Below are 20,599 nucleotides of genomic sequence, written 5' to 3' on the forward strand. Positions count from 1 at the left end.
CCAATGATTTGTAGTAGTTAAGCTGTCAGTTTTATGGTTTCAAATGGTTGAAGAACACCTGAAATCATGCACAATGTGTATCTATACATATACACCATGATTTGTAGCAAGTATGATGTTAGTTTAAGGGGGTTTTAAATGGTTCAAAAACCCCTCAAATCATGCATAATGTGGGATTCTTTCAAAGTAAGCAGTGAACCAAGGAAATAAAAGATGCCCACCTGTGATCATTGCAACAAAAGGCTAGAAACTTGACTCCATCCTTTTCTTGCTTTCTTGCTATTTAACAGCTCTCTATCAGCTACAGTTGGAAAGGCAGGTTTGGACCATCTGGTGGTGCAGGAAAGTGCCACATCGGCCGTACTCAGACCATCAAACCTGTATATATGCAAGAACCGACACTATCTAAACCAAATAGGACTCCATCCAAGATTTTTTCATCTTCATACACTTGTGTAATTCCTCAATGGTTGTCCGTATTTCGTTTGACAAAAACTGATTTCTATCTCCTGCAACGAACCTATAACACTTGTTGTTTACATGTACCATACTATTGCCGGCCACAATTTTAACATGTTTCTCTCTTACCAAGGCTCGAATCCGTGCAGCATCCTCCCACAAACCCCTTGCAGCGAACACGCTTGATGCAAGCATGTAACCACTCGAGTTATTTGGCTCCAGTTCAAGAACACGAGAAACCACTTTCTCGTTGATTTCTTTGTTTCCGTTGTAGCTTATCCTGCAGCCACTCAGTAAGGCTCCCCACGCACTCGCGCCAGCTTTATGTTGTTTTGCCAGTTTCTTGATCAGTTCTGTTCCAAGATCAAGTTTCCCACACCGACTTAATAAATCTATCAAACAGGAGTAATGTTCAAGATTCGGTTTGAAATCTTGGGTTTCGATCAACTTTTGGAAAAACGACAGTCCTTTATCAATCAAACCACCATGGCTGCATGCTGATAATACAGAGAGTATTGTCACGGAGTTAGGCTTTAGACCACGTGTTTCCATTTCATCGAGCAAACTTAGGGCATCACGAGCAAGACCGTTCATACCATATGCTGCAATCATGGCACTGTATGATATAACGTTTTTATTAGAAATCTGGTGGAAAGCCTTCTTTGCGGTAATTATATCGCCATATTTGGCGTACGTATCCAAAATGGCAGTCCCAACGATTGCATCTGATGCAAAGCCTCTTCTGATGGCAATCCCATGTGCCGATTTTGGTCTTTTTAGTTCTGCATCAAAGGAGCAGGCTTCGATGAGATTTAATATAGTAATGGCATTGGGTTTCTCTCGTGCGTCGATCATTTTCTGGTAGATTCCAATTGATTCATCGGGCAAGCCACAATATGTGAAAGCTGCAATCATTGTGCTCCAAGTAATAGTATCGCGAATCTTGATCCAACTGAAAAGTTTTTGTGCCCAATTTATAAGATTACACTTTGCATACACATCGATTAGAGTATTAATCACCAACTCGTTTAACTCGTAGTTTTGTCGGATTATCACAGTATGAATGCCTTTGCAAAGAAGTGGATCTGCAAAATGTTTGCATACTTGTAGGAGGTTCACCAATGTGACTGTATCAGGCTCCACTCCGACCTTTTGCATTGAATCGAAAAGATGAAGAGCTTCAGAATGCTTGTGATTAGAAACAAATCCAGATAAAAGAGAATTCCAAGAAACGATGTTTTTTAGAGGGATTTCTCTCCAAGCTTGTAACGCGGAATCGGGATCGTTGCATTTGGAGTACATATCAATTAAAGAGTTCCCTATAAACAAATCGAACCCAAAACCTCTATGAAAGATAAATCCATGTAACATTCTTCCTGTAATAAGATTGTTTAAATTGGTGCAGGCTTTGAGTGCACTTACTGTTGTTTGGCCATCTACTTCGGTTCTCAAATGTGATAACATTTCCCGAAAAACCCCCAAAGCAACACACGATTCGTTATCTTTAACATAGCCTGAAATCATGATACTCCAAGTAATCATATCTCTGTTAGACATTTCATCGAACAGCTTGCGTGCGAACTCCATAGCCATATCTGCGTACATGGACAAGAGAGAGTTTTGGACCGATGAGGTGGCTAAAAACCGAGTCTTGATCATATAACCATGCATTTTCTGTCCTTCACGTAAAGCTCCAAGATTGCGAATTGTTTGAATTACAAGTACTAAAGTGGAGATATTGGGTGCAAATCCTGTTGCTCTAGCCTGCATAAACAAACAAATCCCTCTATCCATATCACCATGATGAAGATGCCCAGAAATTAAAATATTCCATGAAACAGAATCCTTGATCGTCATGCAACCAAAGACACTGAATGTTGAACCCATTTGCCCAGCTTTTGCATACAAATCCATGATCGAATTTCCGATAGATGTGCATGATTCAACTCCAAGTTTAATCACAGATGCATGAAGGGACTTCCCATGGTTCAAAGATATTGCAGCACAGGCCTTTAAAATGGGATGGAACAATGAAGGTTGGGTCAATTGAAGTCCTCCTGATTTGTTCAATTCATTGCATAACGATAATACTTGTTGCCATCTTCCATTAAACGATGACTCTTTGATCTTTGAAACCAAATCGGAAAGTTTTGAACTCGATAGATAATGCATTGTTGGTCACAAGTTGAAGAAAACAGAATCTAGCCAAAGGGGAGTCAACTGTACATGAAAATAAAAGAGGTTTATTTTAAAGATTTCAATATTTTTTTATAATTTTAAGATATTTTATAAATTTAAAATTAAAATATATTTTTTAAAAAGAAAATTATAAAATAATAATAATTCAGTATCATTAGTGGAAATAAATAAAAACGGTTAAAGGAAAAACAAATAGAACAAAAATAAAATAGAGAGAATGAAATCTATAAATCTCATTAATTATAATTTTTTTTATAGAGATAAATTACAAGTAGATAACTACGAGAGATATAAGTTTTAATCTATTTCTAATATGTTTATCTCTATCTTTATCGTTGTGTCCTGTAGATGATGACACATTTATCTTATAACATAAACTAATTTCTCTATCACATATCAAGATTTTTAAAATTCTCTAAGAATGCGAGAACAACCTAATAACCTCAAACTTTTTAATTAATAAATTAACTTATATTAAATATAAATAAATTAATAAGGGCAATAATGTAATTAAGTACTTTTTATAATTTTTATTTTATTTTAATTAGTCATAATTATCCTTTTTTTTTCCTGCACGTTTGTTTCCACTCTCTTTTTTCCCCTTGTGATAATTGTGTGATTGTGTAACCATAACCTATAGAAACCATGATCAGTCAAGTGTAACCATAACCTATCGAAACCATGAGTAATCGTTGTGATAAATGTGTGATTGTCTAACCCTAACCGATCGAAACAATGATCAAATTGAGTGCGCAAGTGATGTTATAATAGTGATATCACATGATTATCACACTCATATCACACAAAATCGTTTAGTGGATGTCGCCCGTAATCGTTGTGATAAATGTGTGATTGTCTAATCCTAACCTATCGAAACCATTAGTAATCGTTGTGATAAATGTGTGATTGTCTAATTCTAACCTATCGAAACCATTATTAATCGTTGTGATAAATGTGTGATTGTCTAACCCTAACCGATCGAAACCATGATCAAATCGAGTGCGCTGTTATGATAGTGATATCACATGATTATCACACCCATATCACATGATTATCATACCCATATCACATTATTAACCGTTTATTAGATAATGATAATCATGATCGTGTGTAATCGTGTTAAAAGATTTTATGATATCATTTCCATTATTACCCTTTTATTTTTAATATTTTGAATCTTTTTAAATTTCAATTTTAATTTTAAAAATCTTTTAATTTTATTTTTTATCACAATATGAGGTTATTGAGTTGTTTTCACATTCTCGTAAATCACAGGGGTTCTCGTTTGAACCCTTCCCTATATATATATATATATATATATATATATATATATATATATATTTGAGCTCATTTGGATTGCCGAGATTTGGAATTAAATTTCATTCTAATCTTAATTGTATTTGATTTAAAAGAAAGTCCAATATTAAAATCGAGTCTCAATAAGATCCCACATACATTGAATTTATAAATCATATAGAAAAAGTTGGTATTTTATGGAATTTCATAAGATGTGTTTGTGCTAATATTTTAAAATATGTTAAATACATTTATTTTGTAATAACTAATTAAGAAAAGACAAGTTAATTAGTTTTATGATTATTTATAATTCTTTTTTATAAATTATCTATAAAGATTCCAAATTTTACTAGCCAAACACACTAAATATAAATAATATGTTAACGACTTGTGATAGACTAGAGTTTACTATTTTTTGACCGATTAAAATAATAATTAATTATGATCAGTCAATTCTTATTAAATATAACTTTTTCTACTTATACCTGTTACTTGAGAATCGGTTTGAGGATAGGTCCCGTCTGGTTTGTAAGATCAAATTAGATTTGAAGAGATTTGGAATTCAATTTCATTTTAATCTCATATCTGGTTTGAAGGGTGTCCTGAAGTTGAATTCCTAGGATTTTATTGAAATCTCTCAAACATATGATTTTGAAATCCCACAAGGATGATTGGAATTTTATGAAATTTTGTAGGATTTGTATATAATAATACTTTAAAATATGTTAAAAACACCTATTTTCTAATAATTCGTCAATAAAAAAGCAATTTAATTATTTATAATTTGTTTTTACAAATTATTTATTAAAAACATTCAAAATCCATCAAAACAAACACATCAAATTCCAAATCCTTCCATAAAATCTAAATCTTTCAAAATCATTCCATCAAAACAAACACCCCTCAGATAACTCTTAATCCAAACACAAAGTAAATTGTGGATCGACTTTGAATTAGATATATTATATATGTATCTATGATCAAATTTTTGTTATGAATTTTTGGTGTCGGCAACTTCAAAACTCTTGATGTATTAGCATGATGAAAAGAAAATGAATCACAATTTTCGATTTTAACTCCATGATCTGTGATTTCCTACCGTTAAAACTAGCACTGTAGCTTCAAATCCGCCTTTTCTTGTGGCGGCAGCTAACAAAACAAAGAACACGACTTACACCAAAATTGATCGAGGTTTGTGTTTGCTGTATATAAGGTAATATTAACTCGAGGTTGAACTTGCCAACACCAATGATAATATCACCACCAGAAGGAAGTCAAAAATCCGATGCCATCAACAACCAGAGGCAATGACTATATACCATATGGATCTTGAATATTTATAAAAAAAAAATTGTACTTAAATCTTACGAGTTTTATCTACTTCCTTTATTAAGTTACGTGTTCTGTATATTTAATCAAATAGATAAAACAATATTTGATTTGAATAACAATTGTTTAGATATCAAACTGAAATTTTGCAGCCTAGCTGGTTGCAGATCAGAGTCTAGTCGCTGCTAGGCTGCAAAGTTTCAGTTTGCCGCATGTTTTGCATATCACATAAATTTTGATGATATCGAACTAAAACTTTGCAGCCTGTTTCTGGAGGTGGAGTCGACTTGGCTACTTAATAGTATAAAATATAAAGAGCATAATTGGAAAAAAGAGAAAAGAAGCCCTAATAAGCTATGTGAAGTAGGTTTTCAAAAATCCTAAGGCTCACCAAATGGGACTTTTTCAATAAGTTTAAAAAAATAAGGTAGCTTAAGCATGGCCTTGATATAGAATCCAAAAAGAACACTTGTCCCATGAAAAATATGTAAATCATGGTGTATGAATTTTGTGACCTTGAGTTTGTATACAAATAAGGAAGAAAGGAGTGTTACATGTAATGTGAAACAAGAATATTATGATAACATGAAGGTGTTAATGTTACAAAGTTGAAGATATGGATTATCAAATATGACATACCTTGACCAATATGATTTGTACTTGCTGATTGCAAGATCTAACCAGGGTTTGTAGTTCCCATTGTAATGTACGACCGCTGCATTTTCTATTTCAGTTTGGTTAAGGGCTGGATCGTACCCAAGTCCTAATACATGCCAACCTCGGTCCAGTGGATGGGTCAGGTTATAGAATGTTATCAATCCGGGAGGCAGTGTTCCAAGCTTCCATAGCGTTCTTTCCTCGTTCTGCCAAAAACAAAACAACCAACCATAAAAACCAAGACATAACTAAGATGGAAAAATCGTCATGTGTGCCAACCATAAGCCAAACTTATTTTTTGAGCTTACTGGAAAAACCCGTAGGCCAGCTTTTAAAGAAGCAACTTTAGGTAGTGTTCCAATAAGCTCTAGGAGTTTCTTTTTCGTTTTTTTCCAAATATACCTGTTATGTTTTACATAAATGACCAGACTCTAGCATTTTAGGTCATTTTACATTACCATCTACCTTATCATCTAGTTTTGCCTTATGTGATTAATTTATCAACTAACAACTAGCTTATCAGCCAATTGCTAGAGATGCACAAGGGCAGGCTTTTTTGGGCCTGATCCTGGGCCTTCCAAGCCCTATTTCAGTAAGCAAAAAAAGCTGGGTTTTTCAGGCCCAGACAGGGCTTTGGGATTGAAAGAGGGCCCAATCAGGCTTTTTGGGCATAACCGGCCTCTTTTGGGCCAACAGGCCTTGAAAAAGGGTTGGTCTGATCGGTCTTTAAGGCCGGGGCCGTGCCTAGGCTCGGGATTACTAGGACCATGCCAGGCTTCGGGCTTGGGATTTTTTGTGAATCTCTACCAACCGCCAGCTAATCAGCTAGTATGTTGAACATAGCCTAAAGCACTTGGAATTAAAAGTAGCGCTGGTTATCAAGATGGTAAAAATCACTATTGAGGGATGGAACAGTTGGTGGCCTTACCATATTTTGCCAGCCATGATATATTCCAGTAATGTCGCGTTTCTTCCACTCCTTCAAATCAAACATATTCATGCCGAATGCCCAACCACATGCATCTGGATCAAAGTTATCAGAAATCTTTGGGTTAGAGAAGTTCAGGTACTTATCAAACCGATGGAAACTCTCCTTGCAGGTCTCTACAGCACCATTTACCATCCCATGCAGATCAACACTCCACAAAGGTGTCAGATCCTTTTGAACTACAATATCATCATCGAGAAACAATATTTTATCCAGCTTTGGATATACTTCAGGAAGGTAGAACCTCAAATGATTCAGCATCGATAAGTATTTCGGGTTCCTATATTTAAGATTGTCGGATCCAGCTGCTAAAGATGATGTTTGATGTGCCTTAAAGTAATATTCTTTCATTCGAGATGATTCAAGCTGACGAAGAACAGGACAATAAGAAGAATTGAGCCAAGTGAAATCATCCACATTTTGAACTTGGATCGTGGAACCTGCAGGAGAGTTGACGAGAAACCACATCTTCATGGCTGCAAAGTTCAATTTGTCTGTAACGATATGGAACACGTGCTTTCCGGGCTCCTTTGCATGTAGGACTGTCGAATTCACAACTACAGATGTTGCTAGAACATTATCAGAAAATATAGCATAGTGGTATAGAGAAGGATCCTCAAGACTCCTGCTGTTAGAAAACTTCTTTTTTTCATCACTCAGCAAGAAATAATCGGTCGTGAGCACCAGGGGAAGGCAATGCAAAGGCCTAGGTACAGTTTTGGCAGCCAGTTGTGTTAAGGATGCACTCTTTTTCTTCACTTCCTCAACATTTGCTTCTGTGGACTGAAGCATAACCCTTAATTTTCTCGCCATCAAGATACAATCATAAAATTGGTCCTTTGCTAAGGACAAAATATGACCCATTTCTTTAGCCCGATCAACTGCACTGGTGGAGGAGGGATAAACATAACTCACATAAGAAACAAAAGCACATGCTAGTATCGTAAAGGAGAAATTTTCTCGAAAGCTTTAAGGGTCCTTGGGTTAAATGACCTTCTGGCAGGTTTTGAGAATGCCTCTTCCATACACAAGAATGCCTAGAAACTTGTAAGAAGGTCATGGAATTAAAAATACTTGGCCAGGAGGTCATGTAGCTAAATAGCCCAAGTTTTAACAAGGAAAAACCAAAGGGCAATACCTGGGCCCAAGTTCACTATCATAAGTTGCTTCCCCAATTGCTTGCTGACTTCTTTTAGAATGTTTAATTAGAGAATCATAGATAGCAGTTGCATTTTTGGCTTTTGCAATACTTGCATATGCTTTTGCCATTATGATCTGGTCAAGCATAAGTTTCAAGGTAGAATCAGAATTTGGGCTTTCATATTCTTTTCTCCAAATACTGTATTTAGCCTTGACACTGGTGTCAAAAGTTTTAGCACGCTCAATGGCAGCTGATCGCATCTGAGTCTCTCTCTTGTCACCACCTTGGATCAATTCTGCAGTCCGGCGATCCCTCCTTTCTTGGCGTAAGGCCTACATGGAAAAAGAGAAACATGATTTGTGATGCGACACAGATAGAACAACCCATCAGAAAAGTATTTGCCAATTACCCGACGCCTGAGCTTTGCTGGATGCATGGGAAATGGCGTTTTAAGTGGCTGTTCGTTTACATCTGCATGTTCATTGGCAGAAAGCTCGTTGGTGTCCAAAACTCTCGTATCATGCTGATCTTCTAGTGACTAGATTTATCAAAGAAGGAAGATAATTTACAGGCAAATGTTAATATTAATCAAGTATGACAAATGTCAATATTACTCAGGGTGTAGACTACTCCCTTCATCCAGTGAAATTGCACTGCTACAGGGCATATAGTTTCGGAGAGAGATTTAACCATTTGTCAAATGTCCAAAATATCCTTCCATAATAACACAATAAGAAAATTTTGAGTTCTGAATCAATATTATTATACTTCGTAGTGACAACAAAAGGGAAAATAAGAAATTGTAACTAGAAAACTTGCCAAACAAAGGGAAAGTTGCAATATTTTCGGGATATCCTAAAATGGAAATTGTTGCAATTGTCAAGGGACGGTGGGTGTACTTTCATAAGAAGACTAGTGTACATACCTCTGAGCCCTCATCTTTGGCTTGCTTGTCATTAATGGGGTTTTTCCAGACCCATGAAGCCGACAAATCTTTAGACTTCACCGTCCTAATTCGTATGGCACCAGAAGTGTCTGTGTATGTCACTATTATGTCAATATCCTGCATTGCATTACAAAGGCAGTGGCATCATCATTGATGAGCACCATCAAGATAACTAAAAATGAATGGTTACCTTCTCGATTTGATGATTTCCAACTGCCATAGATTTTGTGTGAAGTTGTTCCTGCATGTTCAACTTCTTATTCAGTAATAGCAGAAACTTCCACTCAAACAATAAAGGACTATAGAGTTTTGGAATGTCGAGAAACAAGATGAGAATTTATATTTCACAAATGAATTAATTGATGGAATGATTAAATACAAGAAAATACAGTCTGGGTTAGTTATCAAGTATACTTCATCCTCCATCCCAAAAACGATGAAGCAATTTTTATTGCATGTCCAAGAAAAATAAAGCATTTATTTCAATCCAACTTTACTTATTTGTCCATCAATTATTATCACGATATATCAGTGAGATTGAATATGGTCCACAAGCTTTCTCAATTTTGTCTTATGAAGGTCAAAGATTTTTATTAAACTAAGGGGCAAATCAAGCGTTGCATGTTTATAGAAAAGGGAAAGCACACAAAAAAAGCCATTCTTCAAGATGAAACCATAAGGGTTACCAATTACCATCATACCATCTAAGAAAAGACGGCACAAAGTATGGCTCCTGCATTGCAGGTTCTGGGAAGGCTCAAATAGATGACGCCTTAATCATGCTATGGAAAAGAAGCTGTTCTGGGAAGGGTCTGCTGAAGGAGTAAGTCATGAAATGGTGCATTCAGTGGAATATATGCATGTGTTAAAACAATGTACAATTAAGAAGAAACACATGTGAATATGTGACGCATGGTGACATAGAAAATTTCTCTCTCTTCTTTTCCTAATGGAAGATGAGAACGTACCTTCTTATCCATACACTGGGGACAGTCAAACAACGGCCAGGCTTCAATAATTTCCCTTTGACTGAAAGAACAGAAAATGAAGCATGATCAAGGAATAAGTATCCCAAATCATTTGAAAGTGATACAATCGTAGAATTTCAAACAAATTTGGTGATGTCTATATATATAACAGTTTATTTTTAATGTAACATCAAAGCATGCTGACTGTCATCTTACACTGTTAAAGTATCAAATGCATCTGCTGCAACTAAGGCAATGTGAATAAGCACCTGTTCATACACATTAAATAAAAAGAGCTTGTATAAAACTAAGAATACAATACACAAAAGAAAAAAGGAAACAGTTACGCATGTTTAAACAAGACAGAAGATCACGACTGGATTTTGAACCTTAATATTTGCTGCCAATCACAAATGGTAAAAATCCATTAAGATAACATGGATAAAGTAGAAGAGAGGTGAACAGGTTTAGCAATGATAAGAATCAAACTTTTTCAAGGAAGATACTTTCAAATATGCAAAGAATTGACAGCTTGAAAAAACTTTCATCCATGACCAAGACTAGTTCAATCTATTCAATAAGCTAACTCAAAATCATCAGCCCTCTATCCTTTAGAATATCATAGTGCAAGTATCAAGGCTTGATGCACAAATTCAAAACCTCAAACCCTTTTTTGCATTTCATAACTCCTTTTATCCTTGGTCCGTCATAATGAAACAAAATTTTTACGGCTTCCAACAAGGCTTTAGGACAAACATCTATGCAGATCCTTAATCGGTCTAGGTGACATTGTAACACAAAAAGCCTACTCCATGTCACAAGGGAAACAGCTAGGCTTGGAGCTTGGGATTTGCACGGGATATTCAAATTTGATAATGGATTCCAAGTTACTGCAAAGATAGTTATTGACCACCATTAACTTTCAAACAAGTACTACAAACAGAATACTGTCGGTGCTAAGGTTTGTGACACAGCTAGTACCAATTCTGCACCTAAATAGTACTCGTTTGACATAAAAAATTCAGGGTGAGCTATTTTACAGTACTCAAAGATCTCGATCAAACTGAAATTGTTACTTGAGATTTGTAAGAGTTAGAGATCAAATTTCAATAGAAAGAACCCTAATGAACAAAATGGTGATGCTGCAACTATATTAAGCAGAGACTTGCATTTAAGTTCATAGAGAAAGAAGCATAAATTGAATCAAATTGAGAAATGATTACCAGAAAGATGACTATAACAAGACGAGATAGAGAAAGTGTTAATCTTCTACATGGAGGCTTCATGGCCGGAGTTACAGTCGGAGAAATAAGAAAACCTTTTACTTCCCGTTTTGTGGCAGAAATATTGATCGGAAAATCAGATCGAATAATGTTGACGTCAAAGATCGCAGCAGCAGGCTTCGATTAGCATCTCCGATTCCGTGATCAAATGCTGCCCAAAAGTAGACTCACAGAAAGTGTTGATTTTATGCGTGTAATGGGTTTGTTTAATAATTTTAGAGTAAATTACGACTTTCGTCCCTGTGGTTTGTTGAATATTCCTATTTTTGTCCCTGTGATTTTAAAATTACAATTTTTGTCCCTGTGATTTTAAAATTACGATTTTCGTCCCTGTGGTTTATAATTTGTTGTCATTTTGATCTTTAAGACTAACTTTGTTAAAAGTCATCTGTTAACTTGAGGTTACTTTAGTCTCCCCCCCCCCCCTACGCCCTACTCGTCCGATCACCTTATCTTCCCATTTCCAAATTTTTAAACAATAACATTTAATAAAACTATTAATTATGTATTAAAACATTCAAAATATTTTTTAATAAATAAATAAAGAACATTTTTTTCCTTTTTTATATTGAAATAGTTGAGTATGTTCAAAATAATTCATTTTTTTATATTTAATAAAACTATTAATTATATATTAAAAAATAATAAAAAATTAATACATAAATAAACTACAATTTTTTTTGTTCTATTTATTTTGAAATAATTAAATATCTTCAATATAATTCGTTCTTTTATATTTTTATAGTTTCAACCTTTTAACAGGTTTGATTTATATCATAACATATTAAGAGTCGGTTTTGTCAATGGTGGGGCATCAGAACAGATTGGATGAACTTGTCATATCAGGAGGGACGACATTTCCTTACCTTGGCTAAAGCAGAGTTTGCAGGCTTCAATTTGGATTTTGCTACCTAATTTGAGGTAAGCGGAATGACATTATTTTCAGAAAATCATCATCTCCCGTCATGATTCTTTTTACCGAAATCCAACAACGCATGTTCATGTGGGTGTCGAGATGGCTCCAAAAGGGTTCCATTTTGTGGGAAACATGGTAATGTTCATCGACAACCCCTCCCGTTAGTTAATATCAAACCATAGGGATGAAATAACAAATTTAAAATCATAAGGACGAAAAAAGAAACTTTCAACAAACCATAGGGACGAAAATAGTAAATGTGAATATGTCTTGAAGAAATTGTTGATATAGTTTAGACAAAAGATCAAACTTTTACAAAAATTATACAACATACAAAAAACTTATCTATGTCAAAATCCAAAATTAGATAATAACAGCAATAACAATAACAATAACAACAACGACAATAAATCTGATATCGACACTTTATCACGATCCTTTCGGCAAGTGTTTGCTCCCTTCATCTACATCTTGCTTGACGTGGAGCGGAGAACGATGATGCAAAGGTTGTAGGCCATATCGATTTGACGAGTTACGATTGGAATTTTGTGTTCTCGGCACCTTTGGCTTTTCGTTGATCGCATCGAGTCGTTCTAGCGTTTCCACCACTTCTTTCATCGATGGACGGCTTTTTGGCTCGGTTTCAAGACACGTGAAGGCCAATTGGGCAATGCGGCCCGTGGCTTTTGAAGGATATCTTCCTTCGAGCCGTGAGTCCATTATGTTCTTCAACTTCCTACGGTTGGCTAACATCGGCTTCACCCAATCCACCAGGTTACGTTGGGGAACCGGGCGATTTGGGTCAAGTGTCCGCATGCCCGTTAGCATCTCGACCAACACAACACCAAAACCATAGACGTCGCTCTTAACATACAAATGCCCTGAAAAACAAACCCAAAGTTCACTCCAAATGTAAACGGTAGCGGATCCCATGGGGTTCTGAAGATAACAGTTAAGAAAACGGTAGTGTCTAGGCCAGCTTGCATGTACCATGACTAATCCCATGGCATGGGGTTCTGAAGATAACAGTTAAGAAAATCCCTAGTGGCCCTAAGGAGACTTGAACTGACGACCAATGGAGAGGAGCCCGAAGGCCTAGCACTTATTTGCCGGTTAAGTTGACGATCAAGGTCTGGTATGCTTTCGTGGTTTATCGGTTTAGACTTGCAACCCAAACCATGTGTTTCTGGCTTTAAGCGTAAAGGATGAAGATTACCTGTGGTAACATACTCGGGAGCAGCATAGCCATAAGTACCCATGACCCGCGTTGTCACGTGCGATTGACTAGCCGATGCCATTTTAGCGAGCCCAAAATCTGATAGCTTGGCATTATATGACTGTCAAAAACAAACAAACGTTATTGTGGATTTAATTTTGGCAAATGTAAACGTCCGTATTATTCACAACCGTTGATTAAAACACATGGACGGTTCGGATGGGTTCCCTTTTTCTAGCATTCTCTACTGAACCCACCCCATGCAAAAAAAACTATTAATTTTGTTGTGCTGAACTTACCCCGTCAAGCAATATGTTTGATGCTTTGAAGTCTCTATAAATAACTTGTCTCTCCAACGCATGCAAAAACGCCAGGCCTCGAGCAGCTCCTATCAAAATCTTAAGCCGTAAATCCCATGGAAGCGGTTGAACGGTTGACCCTCCTGCAAAATTAAACGCACAAAAGAATAAGGGGCTGTTTACCAACAGCTTACCGCCTCTTACTGGGTAAGAGAGAGACTCTTACTCGGTCAGTGATTAGGCCTGTTCCAGGCAACACTTATAACCGGCTAACGCGTACCCAAGTTGTGTCTGTAAAAACATGAGCTAAGGAGTTGTTTACTGATTGTTGACCGCCTCTTGCTCATTAAGAGATGCGTACCAGGTATTCAGGTAAGGGGTGAGGTTGTTTATCATACAGTCTGACCGATAAATGATGCTAACTGAGATGTTGACTCGGTAAGAATCGATATACACTCTTACTCAGTCAGCATTAATCCATGCCAAACCTCTTACCCAGTTAGTGTTTACCAAATTTGTGTCGGTAAAGGACCCATAAGTTTGCATTTTACATTCTTTCATTTGCCGACAAGTCTTGATTTCTTGTAAACGGGACCATTATGACATATATCCACACCACATAAACGAGACCAATGTTAAATGACAAACAGACCCTTGTAAAGAATTCTTACTTCCGAAAAGGTGGTTCTCTAAGCTGCCTTTTTGCATGAATTCATACACAAGTAGAAGCTCTTTGCCCTCATAACAGTATCCCAGAAGCTTCACAAGGTTCGGATGCGAAAGCCTTCCTAGAAAGTTCACCTCAGCCTGCTCAAAAAGAACCATGAAAATTAGCGATCATTAGCAACTAGAAACTGAAACTTTTCTTCGAACTACAGTTCTCATCATGGGACGTCCCAAGAAAGCGAAAACACAACCAAACCAGTATATCTCACTTGAAAGTAGGATCTGGGTGGGATGTATGCATAGACCTCTACCCACGAAAGCAAAACATTTATTGGGAACTATTTAAGCCAACTATCACTTCTTTTCCGTTGTCGTTCATTCAAACCAGCGTTGCTATCGATTTTGGTCCAAGAATCCTCTATTCTTTATCATAACTCGAATCATATGTTGCTAGAGGTGCTACATAACAATTCCGCCTTTTGTAGCAAGGGTAGTTATGTCTTTCTACATAAGGCTGAATGGTCGGTACTAGGGAAAATCATAAAGAATTCTCAACATGAGGACATGTGGGGACTAAAAGAAACGACTTTTGAAGATAAATAACCAAAAATACATTATTTCTCAATGGTTTTGCACCCCAAAACTTACATTATTGAGTTGGTGCTCTATACCATCATTTTCCTTCCATGAAACCAATTAAATACTCAAAAGTTCTTGCACTAACCTCTCAAAAAGTACAACTTTACCAACATTCAAGTGTGCAACATGTATCAAGAAACTGCATATGGATCTTTCAAACAAGTGCATTGACATATTGTTCACATTATGCACATAGTCTATGTGTGAATATGTGAAACCCCATGAAATTACTTTCCAAAAGAGCCCTGATACCATGTAAGGATATGTGAAACCCCATTAACTAATTTCCAAAATAGCCCTTCAGAACAGAAAAGTGGTTCCAACATACATTGAGGATAAAAAGTTAAAGTCTAGCCGATGTGGGACTCCAACAATCAACATCTCCTGGTGCAAATTACAGTTTTTGAATTACCTGCCATTCTTCGAATCCTTGCATACTTTCAGAATTCAACTTCTTGACAGCAATAACAGAACCACTTCCATTGTGTTTTGAACCGGACTTCTCTTCAAGCCAGCCTTTATGAACCTTCCCAAAACCACCTTCACCTAAAACTGTGTCGTTTCGGAAGTTTTTCGTAGCAGATTTGAGTTCAGCAAAGCTATATATCTTGAGATTGGGATGAGGCAAGATCTGGCCGCCAGGCCCAACATCATCACCGCTGCTTGCTGATGAAAACTGGCTGTTCCCAGAGACATTGCTACTAACCACCGACAATAATGAACTAGTGCCGTTGCTGGTGGTGGTTGTCTGTGAAATCCCTGCCACTATAATAACCGTAATCTTGATTAAATTCAAACCCTAAAACACTAGAAGGTAACAGAAACCAAGAAAATGATTTGAAGGCCTTGAAAAACACATAAAGATTAGGTTTGTTAGCTTTGGATAGCAAGTTTCTGATCCAAATTTCATTTTCTTTCCCCTTTTTGATATCTGTTGTCACACCCACCATACCCAATCATAGATCCCAACACTTGCTCTATTATCAGTCAATCTTTCCAATGTCATCAAGCTCTCCTCCACAAACTATTCACTCCAAATTGAAGCCAATTTTGTTGGTTTTCTGGGGTTTTCAAGTTCTTGAATGGTTCATAAGGTGATAAAAAGTCAAATGAATTCATACAAATTGGGTTGTAAATCAAGAAAAAACACAAACCCCACAAATAAGTGTGTACAGAATTCAAAAAGGGAAGTGGAAAAACTTTTAGGTGTACCTGAGCTGAGATTAGATGCTGGTAAATGAACAAAATTGAGATGAATTCGTACAATTTTTACAGCAAGTCAACAGAGAAAACACAAAACCCATAAACATGCGTCCAAATTTCAAAAAGAAAGACGAAGAAATGAACAAAACTGAGAAGAAATCATACAAGTTTATCAGTAAATCAGCAGAAAACACAAAACCCACAAACAATTTCATACAAAATCTATGAAATAACAAGTAAATATTTCTTCTTGGTACCTGAGCTGGGATTGGGAGTGGCGCTAGAAGCTTGATTATTTGAAGAACAGCAAATACCCATGGTCAAAAAACCCTGGTTTTTGCTCGATTTCCCTGGTAAAAATCACAAGGGCATGGTTGAAACTCGAAACCCCAAAAATACAAGAGTCTTGATGAGAGAAGATAAATATGTGAACAATGAGAAAGCAGCTTTTTTTCCACTTTTTATAGTTTAAGATTTTATTGACCATGACTTGTGATTTTATGGTTTTTATTATGGAATGATTTATACAAGTAAATGGTACATACGGAATGAGACGTCAATTCTGTATGGTTGGAGGGAAGACCGAGTCTAAAACCTGTATTATAACCAAGAATTTGAGTTTCCAATTTCCTTTCTTTGATAAATATGTATACATTTCTATGTTCTTTTGAAAATATCCCTCGATTTTTCCTCATATTTGTTTTCTTTTCGTCTGTCGTGTCTAAAACCAAGTAGATCGGACATATAATGCATAGTTTTAAATACATCTACCGGAAGATTATCGGATGAGTAAATTGATGTTAAATATAATACAAGTTTATAATATTATGTTGTTTTGAGTATATATGTGATTGTCTTTGTCTGTTTACTGGTTTTCTTTTTCTAATTTACATGATCTTGCTTTCATGATGTTCTACTTTCTTCTATATGTCCATGGAGTTTGTGATCCTTGTTGTATTTCAAAGATGGTACCATAATTGCATGGTGATTTCACAACGACTATAGTTTAGATGCCGGTGGTCTAAGATGATCATATTGGGTTTTATGATATTATGTTATATTGGATTAAGGGCATATTTGGTATTATGAAAATACCATATAGTTGCTAAGAAATGTTAAATTCTTTTATTTGTGGAATTTGTAGGATTTTAAAGATTTCTTTCGTGAAAAATAATGAATTAAACGAGAGAATGAAATTTAGTCAATGAAATTTAGCATTCCAATTTTATCAAATTTCTTCAGAATCTGTGAACTTTGGTTTGTTGCATCTAGACTCAAAGGTCAAGGTATTTGTCTCTTACAATGGCGTTTAGAAACAAAATGACAAGTCTTGGTTTTTCAAAGATGTTGAGAGTTCATTTATCTTGATTCATGTCGCGTATTTGCAACTCAACGACATTTTTTTTCTGAAAATTTGGAGATTGAATGGTTGAGAGGATGATCTCAGTTTGGATGTTTCTAACACAATGGACGATGAAGAACCATTTATACGTGTTCATATTAGAAGGGATTCTCATGTCATATTATTTATTGAAGAGTCACTAAAAAAAAGAATTACTTTATGCGTGACCCTAGTTTAACAAATTCATATGTCGATGTATACCTGAAATGCTACACGAGACTAAGAGTCAGGTTGAGATTTTTGTTTCAAAAATAGATCTGATTGGATCATATATTCATAATTGTCTGTATTGAAGGAGATATCTTCAAATTCTCGTAATATGAGGACGATCCTTGTGTTGCAAACTAGAGTAATGACGATGATTATTTATTGCCATCAAATTGGAGACAATCATGTTGCAGAGAACTTTTAGTCAAGACAAAGGTTGGATCTTCATTAATGTGGAGTACTCCTTTTTTTTTTATTAACCTGGATATTCAACCCGCTATACGAGACGACTAATTCCAGGACGACCACCTGCTTTGCGAGTAGCCTGGAGTTACCGCATTTGAACCTTCGTAGTCACAAGGGGATTTTTATTCCTCCTTGGAAGTACTCCAATTCTTTTGAATCATGATATAATGATTTCCATCAACATAATTCATCCTCATCTTAGCGTTCCATCAGCAAAATTTAATGTTTTCAAGATATTTGAGAGCAAGGTTAAACTGAAAACCCAAGCGGCCTTCTATGCAATGAAAAATAATTTTGAGTATCGGGTCAAAAAGTCAAGTATTAAGCATGAACATACCTACACAAATGTTCGTTGACTGGAAAAAATGAAACGAAATACGTATTATCGTCATTGGATGTAGGGTTGAATGATTTCAAACAAACCAATAGATGATGATAATCGCTTTTGCTTTTATTAGGAGTAAATGTGTTTAGGGTAAATGAGTCCGTCAACATCTTTTGAAGAATATCAATTGACATGGAATATCCATCGTGTAATTATTAAGCACTTTTTCCAATGCTTTTGTAATCGTGAACCCATCAAATATCATTTGCGTACGCATCGTTTTATTTCGGTTGTGAAATCATTGTGTATCATCGTACACTTATTAATCGTCTTTGCAATGTGAGACCTTCGATTATCTTTCTGTGAAAACTTTGTGCAACATCGATTGTGAAACCATGAACAAAATAATCCAAGAATATAATTAAACCAATGAAACCATTATTTTCGAATGCTACCAGAATCCATCTGATACAATCAAACAAACACTATCGAATACTGTCAAATACTTGTGTTTCTGCTTCAACAACTTCAAGTTCATATGGAACATCTACTGGAAGCCCACAAATAGAACATTACACTCTTCATATTTCATTATGTTTTTATACTGAGGTTCAGAGGGTCTTCGAAGAAGTCTTATGTTAAATAAACACCAGATAAAACATGAAGCCTAAATCCTATCATAAATTTATCGAACAGTAACAACTGTCTGTCATTGGGATATATGAATGTTATAGGAAAAGTGACGAGATAAGTGTTTTTGTAAGAAACATAATGTTAAGGATATTTTTCAAATAAAGCAAAACTGATGCATATTTTGTATTTAGTAGGCCTTGTTAAGCATAAAAACTCATATTTTTTTCTATTAAAGTTTTTTATTTAACTTTTTACTAATTATATTATTAATAACTATGTTACAACAAATTAATTAATATTGTTGTATTTTACACTTCAATTTTTAAGAATTTAAATGAAAAATAATTTTAAATAATTATTCTACGAATTTGAGTGAACGAAAGACGTATCAAAATCGCTTTCTTTATTTTTATTAATAAACTTTAAGATTTAGTCAACGATTATTTTTCTTGTATTTTTGAAATAAAAAATCGTATCTTCCTTTCTGGATATTAACTGTAATAAATTTAATTTATAAGATGTCTAAAATGTCTAAATATCTTAGTATCTATGGAACTTAAATTATATGACCAAATAAAAAAAAACATCTTACCTAAAAATGTCACAATAGGTTTATAGAACAATTTTGCACGTTTTAACAAGTTTTTAGGATGTTTATAAAATAAAATGTCGTATTGTTATTTTATATGATACTATTTGAAAAATGTCCAATAAAAAGATAGGTTTATAAAACATTTCTAAAAACTGTTCTAGAAGAACACTTTATTTTTAAATTCTCTTAAAAAACTTCTTAAACATCCAAAAGCATCATGTAAATCAATTGTAACACTTTTACATATGATGTTTTATAGTTTGTTTATATAAATTTAAGTCTTGTAAAAGATTCTAGAGTAAATTACGTTTTTCGTCCTTGTAATTTGTTTAAAATTATGATTTTCTTTTGTATGGTTTAGAAATTATGATTTTAGTCCTTATGGTCTATAATTCTTTGTTATCTTTGTCCTCATAATTTATAACTTATTGTTATTTTGGTCCGTATAGTTTACAACTCTTTATCGTTTTGGTCCCTTATACTTAAAGGTAGTATCTGGTCTAGGGACAAAAATAGTAATATATTGCAAACAATAGGAACAAAAATTGCAATTTCTAAACCACAAGGATGAAATTATTAACTAACCATGGGGACAAAAATCGTAATTTATTAGGATGCTTAGACATTTTAAACGTGTTATAAACTCAATTTTATCGTAGTGATTCGTCGAAAATAACAAGTTCTTCCATATAGTTTCAAAATTACAAGATGACTATTGTGGTCTGTAAAAACGCCCATATTTGATCTCTGGGTTTAGCGGTCATTAAAAATTTTTGTTAAAAAGAGTTATCATATAGGAAGAGATGGTAAATTGAAATGTGAAATGCTTGAGTTGCTTAAATATGACTTTTAACCACCACATTTAAAAAAAAAACTTTTTAATTTTGATTTATAAACATTGCTACCTTACTTTTAGTTTTTATTATTATTATTATTATTATTATTATTATTATTATTATTATTATTATTATTATTATTATTATTATTAT

The 20,599-nt window shown here is 34.9% G+C and overlaps 3 protein-coding genes across 11 annotated transcripts; all 3 read right to left on the reverse strand.

Moving 5' to 3' along the window:
* Positions 1 to 33: 33 nt before the first annotated feature.
* LOC112528260 (pentatricopeptide repeat-containing protein At2g17210) lies at positions 34 to 2,631 on the reverse strand. Its single transcript, XM_025139250.1, has one exon. The coding sequence runs from the start codon at positions 2,629 to 2,631 to the stop codon at positions 406 to 408; it is 2,226 nt and encodes a 741-aa protein (XP_024995018.1). The 3' UTR covers positions 34 to 405.
* A 3,139-nt stretch (positions 2,632 to 5,770) lies between these two features.
* On the reverse strand, positions 5,771 to 11,417 carry LOC112527387 (probable galacturonosyltransferase 3). 8 transcript variants are annotated; one of them, XM_025138001.1, is made up of 10 exons: positions 11,207 to 11,417; positions 10,200 to 10,252; positions 9,984 to 10,044; positions 9,206 to 9,256; positions 8,995 to 9,132; positions 8,479 to 8,607; positions 8,067 to 8,401; positions 7,054 to 7,814; positions 6,869 to 6,963; positions 5,771 to 6,146 (listed from the first exon to the last, which is right to left on the reverse strand). In XM_025138001.1, the coding sequence occupies exons 1-10, from the start codon at positions 11,267 to 11,269 to the stop codon at positions 5,859 to 5,861; spliced, it is 1,974 nt and encodes a 657-aa protein (XP_024993769.1). In that variant the 5' UTR covers positions 11,270 to 11,417; the 3' UTR covers positions 5,771 to 5,858. The 8 variants fall into 8 exon arrangements, 7 of the variants coding, with proteins under 7 accessions (XP_024993769.1, XP_024993775.1, XP_024993768.1 ...); XM_025138007.1 differs by adding an exon at positions 9,717 to 9,827 and having other exon boundaries at positions 6,869 to 7,814; positions 11,207 to 11,263; XR_003070754.1 differs by having other exon boundaries at positions 5,977 to 6,146; positions 7,061 to 7,814.
* A 1,004-nt stretch (positions 11,418 to 12,421) lies between these two features.
* Positions 12,422 to 16,625, reverse strand: LOC112527366 (probable serine/threonine-protein kinase PIX13). 2 transcript variants are annotated; one of them, XM_025137976.1, is made up of 6 exons: positions 16,463 to 16,625; positions 15,415 to 15,761; positions 14,369 to 14,504; positions 13,698 to 13,840; positions 13,399 to 13,519; positions 12,422 to 13,063 (listed from the first exon to the last, which is right to left on the reverse strand). In XM_025137976.1, exons 1-6 carry the CDS (start codon positions 16,521 to 16,523, stop codon positions 12,612 to 12,614), a joined length of 1,260 nt encoding a protein of 419 aa, XP_024993744.1. In that variant the 5' UTR covers positions 16,524 to 16,625; the 3' UTR covers positions 12,422 to 12,611. The 2 variants fall into 2 exon arrangements, with proteins under 2 accessions (XP_024993744.1, XP_024993743.1); XM_025137975.1 differs by having other exon boundaries at positions 15,415 to 15,767.
* Between the last annotated feature and the right edge of the window lie 3,974 nt (positions 16,626 to 20,599).

The sequence above is a fragment of the Cynara cardunculus genome, assembly GCF_001531365.2.
Source record: "Cynara cardunculus var. scolymus isolate 2C chromosome LG 15, CcrdV1, whole genome shotgun sequence".
In the NCBI taxonomy this organism is placed as follows: Eukaryota; Viridiplantae; Streptophyta; class Magnoliopsida; order Asterales; family Asteraceae; genus Cynara; species Cynara cardunculus.